We start from the raw sequence: 12,530 nt of genomic DNA on the forward strand, positions 1-12,530 counted from the left end.
TCGAAAATGTATCAAGCGATACAATGATTAAATGCAAACCACAACAAACCAAGATCGCTGGGGTATGTTGGGGATTGTGCATCTGTCTTCTTTCAAGTGGTGCAGCACTGTTCGCAAGCGAGGACAATCCGGGTGATAGTGTGAAAATCAGTGAACATTTTAATATGGGAAAAAAGGATGATGATACACACTCGTACAAATTCATTCTGACTTCATTACCTTTCCTTCTTCTCATTATATGAAGCTGTTATGTCGTTCAATTAAAATCATTTGTCTATGATGTAATGTCTTTCTCTGATTATTCACTTATAATTTTTTTATTTAAAGTTTATTTCTAAAAAAAGTTCCTAGGAATAAAGTTTTGCCAATTGTTTGACTATAGCTGAAAGTTGAGGATTTCCGCCCAAATCTGCGATCAGTGCTTGAGATCTGAAAAGTCAAACGAATTAAAACGATTTTCATACGTCACGATAAATTGGTAAGTCATATTTACTTATTTCATACATTCGTTGGCAGAAAAAATAAACAAAACGAAACAAAAAAAACACAAAAAAAAACCAAGAAAAGCAAAGAAACCTTGTATCAAATGCAAGTCGTCGCATAACTACCCGATACAAATTACATTGGGACAATTTAAAAAACATTGCTCCAAAGGTGCTACCTGGCTCAGTCAAGTACAGATTTTTTTTTAAATAGCGACACCTTCAGTAGTTTGTAAATAGATTAAGAGAAATGGTAAGTTTTTAAGCTCGGTAAAGAAATAAAGAAAGATGTTTTCTCGTCTCGTCACGAGCGTGTGACAAAGAAAAACTTCTGAGTCCCTACCAGGAATCGAACCTCAGACCCTGAGATTCTGCGCTACGATGTTCTTCCATTGAGCCACAGAGACTCTAAGGTGAGCGACGTCTATTACGAAGTTCTGCATACTGCTAGGATCAGCAATGTTGATAACGTCATGTTTGTAAGTAGAATAAGAGAGATGGTAAGTTTTTGGGCTCGGTAAAGAAATAGAGAAAGATGTGTTATCGTCTTGTTACGAGCGTGGGACAAAGAAAAACGTCTGGGTCCCCATGAGGAATCGAGCCTCAGACCTTTCTGTAATTGTATCACACGTTTGAGAATTTTCGACATTGACCGAATTATCATGGGCTTCTACTTACTTGTCCTCCATTTGCTTGAGTATTACTTTAGTGTAGGCAAATGAGCCAATCTGCCAGAAAATAAGCAAGCAAACAAACACATTATTACATTGATAACACAGTACGTGCTCAATGTCAGTACTGACCACGAGTTTGGTCAAAGCATGTCTCACTCACCTGTTCTAAACAATCTACAAAATACTTCTTAATGTCTACGTCAGTTGTCCTCTGTCTCAAAATATCTAAGCAATGGGGAATTAAGGTTTTGAATTTTAAAAATTTTGATGAGATCTGTTAATCATTAATTAGGCTACTGTAGTTTAAAAAAAGGGTCGCATATAATCGGCCTTGGTCTCAAGGAAAACAGCGCTATTGTCGCCGGCAAGCCACAGTCTGCAGTCTCGGGCTCAATGTTTTTTTCGTTTTCAAGGCAAGCAAAGGCAAACGCAAGGCAAGCACAAAAAGTGAGTCATGTGCCAATGCATGTGGTCCATAAAATGCTCCTCCTCTCGCGCCTGACTCGCACATGGCGCTCGCCTCGCGCATGCCTCCTCTAGCCCGAAAAACAAAAAAACGAATTATCAAACAAAAACAAGCAAAACAAACAAACAAAATAACTCATATTCTTAAGGCTACTTAGCCGTGACCAATTAGTAACAAAGATAACACAGCAAAACCTTTCTACGAATCCCTAAATCTTCTCTTACTTCGCTTCGTTTGTGACTTCCCACATAGCAGAACGCCGTAGTCGATGATGCGTCGTCTATGTGAGGATTTTTCTGACTCGAGTGCAATACACGACCACAATGTGCAAGGCATTCCAGAAAATAACCCTCTTCCTTTGCATGAAGCCTCCTCTTCCCCCCCCCCTCCCCCCAACCCTTCCCCTCTGCTCTTAAAATCATACTCACCTCCCCAGAGACCCGACCCAGAGAACTTTAAAGAACTTAGGAGGGGCTACTGGAGGACAAACTCTCAAAAAGGATACTCAAAATTCTGGTGCTTTCAGAGTCACTGCGGATGGCATGAATGATCGGAAATGAAAACTTTCCTTCCGTTAGGTCTTCACAAAAACTTTTGTTTTCCTTGTACTGTTGTGAAAAGAGTAAAAGTGAAAACCGGGTTAAATTTCATTCACTTACATATTTGACATACGCAAAGAAATGTAACCAAAAGATTGTTTACGATTAATCAATTCACTTCCCACCTCTTCCGAGAGTAAGTTGGCATAGTCATCTCTGATTTGGAAAAACAAGGCGAGTATATCCAGTAATGGAACGAAGTTACTGAAATTATACAAGAAAATACTTGGATAAATGTGATTAAGACGAGTAAAGAGAAGAGTGAGTGAAGATTTATTTGAAATTATGTGGATTTGTAACATAAAAAGGTAACAATCAGCTGTCTCCAATGTTTTTGTTGCCATGTTTGGAAAATAGTTGGACAACATCCTGTAACAAACCATCAAACAAACAAAAAGGAACCAAACATTTCAAAACAAAAAACTAGAAAAAAGTGAACTTTAGAAATTTTAAATAAATTAAATTTTTTTTTCGACCAAAAATTTGAAACAGACGGCATTGGCTGCCTGAATTGAATAAGGAAGCAATTGCAATCAATAGATGTCGTGATTTTATATTCTCTAGCTGACATGGGAAATTTTACACACACTGCTTTCTTATCTCCTCTGTACTGTACTCCGAAAAATGTTTCAAGAGAGCTCCCAGTATCTTATTAAGAGGTTACGTCTAAGAATTAAATATCACCTTCTATTTTCACTGAAAGATTGCATCAGCCTCACAGCCAATCTAAAAAGGCCTCCAGTCTCTAAAATCCACAACAAAGCCATTCAACAAAATATGTAGTAGACATTTTCAACAGCAACAGCAATTTTGATTAAAGAAATTCTTAACATTTCATGCCTCCAGTGAATATGCTAAGGAAAGTGACTGCAACCAGGAGCTAAAGTATGAGTCAAGTCAAATGTAAGGAGTATCAGAGGGTAAATTTGGAGGATCAATAATATTTGTTATTGGCCTCATGGAAGTTCCACAGGTCAAAATAAGATTATGACTCGGTTGAAAGTGTACATCTCCTTGGAAAAAGAAATCTTTCCAGAAGCTGCATATAATTTATGTGTATACGAAAGCAATAAGCAGAAATAATATGCAGAAATAAACACTACTTATGTAATAAGGCCTGAAATAAAATTCAGGCCTGTACTAGATTTGAACCCATGATGTCTGTAATACCAGTGCAGTGCTCTACCAACTGAGCAAACAAGGTCATTGGGTTCAAATCCAGTACTACTTAAGTAATGTTTGTTACTGTGAAGATCTCTTTGTCTGCATTTCACATTTGTTATTCTCTGATATTCACAGTCAGATATAATTTATATGACTGTAGCTCTAATGTACACAAACACAAGCACAAAGAGAGAAAATAGGTCCTAGTAGGGCTACATAAAAGTAGGAGACAAGTTTAAGTTTGAATTGAAGCTTACTTTTCTTGACCATTTCATGATACTCATCCTCAGATGGGCAGGTGTAACTGTCTCTCCAGTATATATCCATTCCCTGGCCTCTGTGAAGCTCTAACAGTTCCTCTGAATGAAGAAATTGTAGAGATCTATGAGCACACTTCAAATACATAAAAAAACTACAAAAAATGCCAGATAGGGAATAAATATTTATACATGTTGTTCATTCCTTTGAAAATTAGTCCATTAACTCAAATTCTGACTAGCAAAACTTCCTAGACTTCTTCAATCTCATAGCCTGTTTCTCAGCCTGGTGATGTATCACAATTGTGAAGAGAACTCACACCTTAATCACTTCTACATGAGGGAGTTAGTGGGCTGAACCTGGAGCTGACAATAATTCACAGAAATAGTGGTACTGACAATACTGAGGCTACCACGTATATCAATTCCACAAGCTAAATATAATCCCCTGGTTTTGCACTATAAGAACTATAGAGGATTTATCTGTGAGTACCTGTAAATATGTTTATACAATCTGGATGGTTCAAGGACAGCACCTTCTCCAAAGCTTTGAAGTACATGTAGTTAGCACTGTTGATTGTGTGAGCCACTCCATAAATCTGGTGAGCAACTAATAAATTATCAATGAAAAGAAAAATGTGAAGATGGTTTATGCATGTATATCCATCAGACCTGCATTTCAAAGAAGCCCGTTAGGGGGGTACAAGCAAGGAAGATCCTGGTGCAACATTCTGCTGTGTGCATTTAACACTCTTTGGATCAACAGCCAGTTACATTACTATCAGTAAATGCATTGATTGTGATGAGACAATACCTGGAATTCCTCTTCGTAACTTTGAGTTATCTTCTATATCATCAATTCTGTGAAAAAAGAACATTACAATCATGCTAGTGTTACAAAGGTACTTTGGTCCTGAGAATTACTCCAGGGCATTGGATTATTTGGCAAATTATCTGTGGTTATTCGAAAACTGAACATAGGATATTGATTGGAAACATAATGATATTCAAAATAATTTTAAGCAATTATGAAGTGACTTTAGACAAGTGTTAAAATGGACATGTCATCTGATGAAATGAATCACAATAGACCATGAGATGTGTAGCTTAAAATGCACTGGCATTCAAACTATACACAAATGATTAATTTCTAGAAGTGGCCCCAGCTATTCTTCAGTCCAATAATGATTACTCTTGTTCAGCTACATTAGTGATAAGCATGGTATACTCAACCTAATTAAGTATATTCCTATATCTGAAAGCCATCCCATGCTTGAGTATTAGCTGTAAATCATTCAATGGGGGTGCCTGCTTACTGTTCTGTATTATTTATTTTAACCCTCCAAAGAATGTATGTAGCAAAATTTGAATATTCCCTGAACTCATTTGTACATTAAGTAATCAGCTTATCAGCTTTGCTTTTAACATCTGCCTTAGCCTTTAAATAGAAAACCATTCCTAGAAAGGGCAACTTAAACTTGGGAGTAAATTTGTAAAATTATGAAATTAATTAAAAGGAATAAAAAAACACCAATAAGAAAAATAGTTGAAATTTCATTTTGTATGAGAGGAAAATGATTCATCTTTCTTTAATTCTCCATGCAAAGCCAAATTTAAACAGTATTTAGGCAGTCTTTTTTCAGTCAAGTGAACCAGTTCTTAACTGTATGTTTCAATTCATTTACAAGAAATTTGTTGTCTATCAAATTACACTTCTAAATGTGCATAATGAATTGGGAAATACATTTTTATAATCCTTAACACTTACAATAAACTAGAATTGTGTAACATCTTTACCACCTCTGCTATCACACTAAGTTTATCTCCTGGGATCTTTAACCAAAAATTAAAAGCCTGTTGAATAACAAAAAAAGAGTGATAATTTTGAGATGACTATACAGTTAGAAAATTCCTTTGTAGGTTTCAAAGAAAATAAACTCCAGGGCTACTGACTTTCAGAGAGAGATTTACTGTGCAGAATAAGGAGAATAGTCAGTAAAGATTCAGAAGAATATTCTCCACAATGAAATACAAAATAGCTCAAGCCATACTGACATCAGCTTTGAAGTGAAGTAGAAAAGAACATGTCACCTGAACCACTTCCTTGACAGGATGGAGCCATCTGCTATTACTTAAGTTACAAAACAGATGAAGAGTGGAAGAGACCTGGAAAGGCCTCATATAGTAATTATAAAAAGCTGCAAGTATGGGGAGCAAGCTGGTCAGAGTTTCACCTCAGTTGACCCTTTCACCCCTAGGAGTGACAAGGATGTAATTTCACTTCACAATATCACCCCTCAATCACACATTCAGGTCATGAGAATATTAAGAAAATGATCACCAACTAAAGGTTCTCTTGAATGTCAGACAAATTCTCTTTTTCAGCACCCTTGGAAATGTATAGGGAGTAGCAAGGAGAATATGCATACTGATCTTCGGGTGTAAAGGGTTAAAGAAAAAGCCACGAGATAAGCAGCAGAAGTGGAATCTGGTCATTGGCCTTTTTGATCAAACAGCACTCAGAGGATTCAAGTCCAGATAGTCTTGCACTGAGCCAACTGATTCCAAATCACAACATAACCATTAATCAATTTTACTTCGAAGAGAAAAAATCTGTAAAATGGGAAAAAAAGCCCTACAATAACTTACGAGGAAATTCCACTGAAAAAAATCACACTCTGAGAGAACGCTCTAGATTCTCACCTGAATAAGCTTCTCCCTGACTTGTTTTCCTGGAACTTTTAGAACGTAACTGTAAGGCTCTAGAAGAATCTAAGTACACAAAGGGAAACATCTGTAAAGCTTTGTTCAAATAGCGGGCACGAAGCAATCCCCAAAATAAATTTTGTTTTCTATTTAATACGAAATTCACTATTTTAATCACGCTTAGAAGTTCTGGCAAGACTTCCGCATAACTCCTGCTAAAATTGGACCCAGCCTCGTCCTAAGTAAAGTTGATCGAATTCTCAGTATATATAGAAAACCTTCTGCAAACCTAACGAGAACATTCGATGTTAATCTCTCTATATTAATACATATGCCAGGCGATTCAAAAAGGGTAATTTGTATTTTAGTAGCTACCTTTTCCTGCACGGAGTAAGAGTCTGTTGAAGGTGAAGACATCCTTAGACACTAGAGATAACTAAAGAAAAATAAAAATATGCAACTACTTTACAATCAACCCCTATATCTAAGATACATCAGTAGCTCAAGATCTTAGTTTATCCGCCATTTTGTTCCTTGCTGGTTACCAGGTTTGCGCTTAATTGAAACCACAAGCTACAGCCCGGAGGGACCTGGGGAGTTGTCACGCGAGGCCACACGTGAATGCCTTAGTCTCAAAGTTGGCACTGAGAGATTTTTGTTACTTTAACCAACGGGAAGTAACACGGACGAAAGCAGAGTCAAAAGTATGATTTTAAGTAACATCAACGGGAAAATGGGAAAAATAAAACATCTTGAGAATCGATCAGGCAAACAAATAAGAGACTCAAAAATAACAAACAGACAGGAGTCACTGCTCTACTCCCGAGTTAAGTAGCTCATAATTGCGGGTCAAATCGTAACTATTACAACTTCCTCAAATGTCATTCGTGCACTAACTGCTCTGTTTTTCACTAATTATTTTATTAAGTTGTTATAGGACAACCGGACAGTAGGCTGTAATCAGACAGTTAAAGCAGCCAATCGTACTAAGTCCACTCAGTTAAAGCCCATCAATCACAGAATCGATCACAATAACCATAGCAACAACCACTTCCCAACAAACTTTCACAGTTTCTCTTGAGAGAAATTGGGGAATTTCCAAAATGGAGGAATTTTTACTTTCACTTTGTCTCCACTGAGATATTTGCTCTAGAGGTTTTTTTTTTTTTTGGGGGGGGGGGGAATTGTCATGGTTATGATTAATTGGTGACAGGATTTCGTGTCGTCCAATTCTGTCCGTAATTACTCTCGGGATTACCAATTTAGAGTCCCGATTCGCGGTCGTCCGATCACTTGCACGATTACAGACCGAATTGGACTCCACTCAGTCCTATTACCATTAACAATCAAAACTATAACAATATTCTCGAACGTGATTGGCTATCACCAGCCCGATTTGAACACTAATAGGACAGTGTAAGCGTCATGCTTGTAATTGGACAGTTGATGGGGCAGTTAACACCTCATTCCCGTGTAAGTGGACAGTACGCATCATGTGAGCGCTGTTGTCTCGCATTTCGCTGAGTTACCTGTCGTTGTTTTTTATGTAAACGTATTACCGATGTCTATTTTCTTTCTCAGCATTCAGGTGTTAATCACTCGTATAATTACAGACCGACCTGGAGTCCACTTGGTCTCATTACCATTTCAGCGTATAGTTTCATAGCTCATTCCAAGAGTTGTCTTCTTTCTCATTTAGTGGCATCTACCCTTCTTTACTATTCTTAACGACAAGTGAAGGTTAAGGTATTAAAAACGCTGTTTAGGCAAATGGCTGACACTTGCCTGAAGCTGTTTAGAATCTGCTTGTCAGCCATCCAGCAATTGTGGATATAAATGTTTCCTGGTAGCATGTCCCCCTTCCCACAAACCTACCTTCCCCAATCCCACCTAAGATCCATGTACATTCCTAAAACCTATTTCTGTTAATCTTGAAAGACATTATACTAATGTTTAGAGGACAAGCGACCGCGCCGTAATAACTTGTTAAAATGTCAGTGCTGTAAATCCTCTACACCCAAAAATCAGTATGCATATTCTCCATACTGTTTTCAATGTATTTCCTAAGATGCGGACAACGAGACTACGTATGACAATCAAGAACTTCTTTAGATGGTGATCATTTCCTTTATTCCCGTGACTTGACTGTGTGATTCAGGGGTGTTACTGAAATTAGATGCGAGTCACTTTGAGGGGTCAATGGGTTAACGCCTTCAATGCCATTTTCGCTTTAAAAAATTTTATCACCTTCGAGGGAAGCCGAAACTATCAAATTTGTTTACATTAAAATTAAATTAAACTTCATTTTTTTGCTCTCTCTATTTATGGAAGAAAGCACTTCATACATTGGGTGGGGGAAATAAATCGAAACTGAGAGTCGCGGCCTGCCTTGCTAGCGGTCTGCGGTTTTGGGGCGGAGAGAAAAAGGAAAAACATTTTCCCCTCCGCCCCCAAAACCGCAGACGCCAGCAACGCAGGCTAAACTGAGAGCACTAGGAGAGATTATGTAAAATCGCGCCTTAAAATATCAAAGTGAAATGATTTAGTATTTCCTTTGGTGTCTAAGGTAATTCCCTTGAAATTGTTTAGTGTGTAACCAAAGCATTGCTGGAAATATTGTATAACCATATCTGTCAGGCTTTTGTTTTGGGTCTTGATGCTGTATAGTGAGCTACCAAAGGATCTTTTAGCATAGACTACGTCTGACCATTTTTCAACCTCGTGCTCAACATTTTTCCTCACTTTGCATATGGTGGATGAATCCTCATCCCCAACAAGAACAGATACAACTGCATTTTTTTTCTCCACAACTGTTAAGCAGAGTAAAACCACAAAAATAAAATTTTGTGCCATAAAAAGTGAGGGCATTCAAATTACACCTAGGCATTATCTTAAGTATTTTCTTTTCTGCATTTTCAACATACTCATTTTCAAAAATGTAGGTGCATTTTTATGTTTGCTTTCTTGTTAAATTTTCAGTCATTATTACCAAGGGTGTAAGGTACTGTAAGACTTTCCACTGTTCATGGTTCAAGTGTCATTACTGTAACAATGATATCATAAGAACAGATTCCACAAGTCTCTCTTTGTAGCAATAAAACTGTGAATTTAACATGTTAACAACTACTATTATAATTATTGTTTTATTTTTTATTTTTGTTATTACATACCTGGTTAGTAATTACCTTTTGACTAGATCAACACAAATATCAGCTTCCATGACTTTTGACGAGCCTTCCCAATTGAGCCTGCAGTCGTGTATATGAGGCTTTTTTGACTGTCTGCTGGCAGTTTCACATGTTGCACACCTTTACAAAAGACATTTTGGGTTAAGGTCCTGGGTAACACTTTCAAGAGGAGGCAAATATGGGTACTGTCATATGTTGAATGATTCTGTACTTTTTGTGGTCAAATTGAAAAAAAGACATTGCTCTTGTTGTTTCCAACAAAGTACCAGTAGACAAAATATATGTATATACATCCTTTTTTGACCTTGAACCATAGCAAATCACCTTGCCAGTTTTTAGGCCAACCGTGGAGCCAACACCTAGTAGTGAAAATAAGGATATATTTTATTTATTTATTATTTATTTAATTAATTTTGACTATTGGCCAACACCAAAACTGTCAGTAAGCTAAAGAACAACCCAGAGAAGAAAAATAGCAGGTTTCTATGAAATGCATATCCAAATGCACCCTTTTCAATTCTTTCAGATGTAGAATTTGTAGTGTACCTGTTGGGCTGTTGTGGGCTTTTCCCCTTTTTCACCATCCCATGTCAAATGACGCTCCTATCGCCACATTTTCCTTTTCAATATTCTCTTTCCACAGGTTTCTTTCGCTTTCTAAACTTTCCAGACATGATTCCTTTGCCAACTTTTCAATTTGGGGCCCTACTTCCCTCTCGCGAGCCTTCAGCGTGGACTCTCCAAGTGATGGTACATTGATATAAATATGTCGATTCAACTTATTAAAAAATTGGCTAGATGTTAAATGGATGCGTTAATTGTGGAAAACAATATTTTTAGCTATATTAAATATAAACAAACCTGCAGCGAGCTTCGTGTTTACATCAAAGATTGGTCTCCTAGTTCCGGTGCTACGGGGGGTTCGACAGATATTTGTCTCTCCACACTCGGAATTTGAACAGCATATGTAGACTAGTGATCCTAGCCCAGACACTGTTTCTTTTATGCAGTCGGAGAGCCGTAGAAGTATCCCACAGGCTTCACAGCCCCCGTCCAAAGCCTCAGCGAGGACATTTAATTCTACAAATCGACGGCCGCGAAGTGGAAATCCAAATCAGATTTCCGGATCACGCACCTTTTTTTATTTCCTTGTTTTTCGAGAGCAGACCAGGAAGCTGTCAGCCGATTTGCAGTATTCTTATTACGAATAAAAGCTTTTGCTCTGCAAAAGCGGCCCTTGTCTGTTCTTTTCAAGCCAGCGGGAAGAACGGCCGCCATCTTGTATTTAACAAATAGAGAAGCCTTGACTGTGCTCTGTTCTGTTATAAAGCACGCAGGAAGCGGCTAGAGCACGAAAGAAGTGTAGGGAGAAACACGAGACGTAGTCGAGTGTTTCTTCCCACTTCTTGAGTGCTCTAGCCGCTTCCTAAGTGCTTTATAACAGAACAGAGCACAGTCAAGGCTTCTCTATTTGTTTTATAATAAAGAATCCGTTAAATTCCCCATGTATTACTTTCAATTTTCAAAACAAACTTTATTTCCAAAGCGAAGAACAGTGTCGTCAGCATGCTCTATACTCTCATCATAGTTAGTAGAGAAGACTCCAGAGGTCTCCTCTACTAACTATGAATAAGCCAATCAGAATCCCTGTTAGAATGGTTCAAATAATCTGATTGGCTGTATAAGACAAAACCTGTCAAAAGTGTCAAACCATCAAAGTTCAAAAACCATCAAAGTTCACACTCTGCGATAGTTTACAAACTAAAATAGTTCGGTAGGTCGAATTTAACACTTTTGCCTGAAGTTTTTAAGGTTCTAATACAGAATCTTGAAGTGAAATGTTCAGTGAACTTCAGCCGAATTATGGCTCATAAAAACACGCGAGTTTTTTCATATGACAACGTAGAAAACAAACGTTTCGCTTTCGCTTTCATGGGTTTCGCTTTCTCGTGAAATATTTTTCAACAATCGAAGAGAACTTTCGTATGGCCGTTTTTATACTAGAGGACGCATTATCCGTCCAGACGGATAATGCGTCTCTTGTGGTATGCGTCTAGTGTAAAGACGGGACGAATAACAAGACGAACTACGAAAGACGAACGAGATATTCCGCGCGGCGAAAAAAAAAAAAGAATGGGCACTAGTGTGCCTTGTTTGGCGGTAAAATTTAAAGATGGCGGCCGCGCTTGAACTTCTCAAATTTTTTTCCCGTAAGAGAAAGGCAGAACAAGAGTTTTTAGGTCACCAATATAGGTTAAAGGAAGAAATGGCAAAGAAACGTTTTCGTAGGGAGATGGAGTTCGAAACTGAAGCTTCACAGCCCGCTGTTATGTCAGCAATCGTGATTACAAAAAGCGACAGAAACGAGCGTGGTCCTGATGAGTTGAGGAACGGAAATTGGTGGACAGACGGATATCAAAACTGGGATGAAGAATCTTTCAAGAAAAGGTTAAGGGTGTCTCGAGACACTTTTGAATTTATTCTAAGCGAAATTAAAGACCTTATCGTGAAGGAGCCCACTCGCATGAAGCCTCACCCTACTCCGCCTGCTACCCAGTTGGCTTTATGTCTCTACAGACTAGCACACGGGTGCACGTTTTTGACCGTTAGAGATCTCTTTGGGGTTGCAGAATCAACTGCTCACATCATTTTCCAAGACGTTTATAAGGCCATTGTGGGATGTTTGTATGACAGATTCGTTTACCTGCCAAGAAATCTACAAGAGTGGAGTCAAGAACTGGAAAATTTTCTGGGAAATTGGGAGTTTCCTTGTGTTGGGGCGTGGGATGGGTTTCATGTTTACGTAAGCACTAAACTTAAGAACTTTTACAGTTACAAAAAGAGGTATTCAGTTACAAATATGGGATTCATTGGTTATAACAAGCGTTTTATGTGGGCTGCAGTGGGCGCCCCAGGATCCACACATGACTCTAGGCTTTTAAGAAGTTGTGGTATTTATTCTGACATCGAATCTGGTCACGTGCTTCCTAACAG

The 12,530-nt window shown here is 38.1% G+C and overlaps 2 protein-coding genes and 1 pseudogene across 2 annotated transcripts; all 3 read right to left on the reverse strand.

Annotated features, from left to right (window-relative positions):
* Positions 1 to 138: 138 nt before the first annotated feature.
* Positions 139 to 6,896, reverse strand: LOC113666942 (geranylgeranyl pyrophosphate synthase). The gene is made up of 12 exons (XM_089204461.1): positions 6,724 to 6,896; positions 6,346 to 6,414; positions 5,411 to 5,496; positions 4,457 to 4,503; positions 4,136 to 4,252; positions 3,643 to 3,744; positions 2,906 to 2,966; positions 2,347 to 2,425; positions 2,128 to 2,230; positions 1,317 to 1,381; positions 1,161 to 1,210; positions 139 to 429 (listed from the first exon to the last, which is right to left on the reverse strand). The coding sequence occupies exons 1-12, from the start codon at positions 6,763 to 6,765 to the stop codon at positions 348 to 350; spliced, it is 903 nt and encodes a 300-aa protein (XP_089060587.1). The 5' UTR covers positions 6,766 to 6,896; the 3' UTR covers positions 139 to 347.
* A 1,954-nt stretch (positions 6,897 to 8,850) lies between these two features.
* On the reverse strand, positions 8,851 to 9,920 carry LOC149052692 (uncharacterized; the record flags this gene model as incomplete). The annotated part of the gene is made up of 4 exons (XM_089181473.1): positions 8,851 to 9,158; positions 9,354 to 9,367; positions 9,534 to 9,656; positions 9,706 to 9,920. Coding segments are annotated over 4 exons (660 nt in total), but the record flags the coding sequence as incomplete, so codon positions are not given.
* A 55-nt stretch (positions 9,921 to 9,975) lies between these two features.
* On the reverse strand, positions 9,976 to 10,650 carry LOC149052693 (uncharacterized; annotated as a pseudogene).
* Positions 10,651 to 12,530: the final 1,880 nt, after the last annotated feature.

This window comes from Pocillopora damicornis, chromosome 1 (assembly GCF_964200805.1).
Source record: "Pocillopora damicornis chromosome 1, jaPocDami1.2, whole genome shotgun sequence".
NCBI lineage: Eukaryota > Metazoa > Cnidaria > Anthozoa > Scleractinia > Pocilloporidae > Pocillopora > Pocillopora damicornis.

What these genes read in the sequence shown, in the direction of transcription:
- LOC113666942 (XM_089204461.1), bottom strand. Translation starts at nt 6,765, where the DNA reads ATGTCTTCACCTTCAACAGACTCTTACTCCGTGCAGGAAAAG. An exon ending in GTTACGAAGAGGAATTCCAG is followed by an intron (nt 4,253 to 4,456) that starts GTATTGTCTCAT and finishes ATAATTTATTAG; the next exon opens with TTGCTCACCAGATTTATGGA. An exon ending in TCATGAAATGGTCAAGAAAA is followed by an intron (nt 2,967 to 3,642) that starts GTAAGCTTCAAT and finishes TGTGGATTTTAG; the next exon opens with AGACTGGAGGCCTTTTTAGA.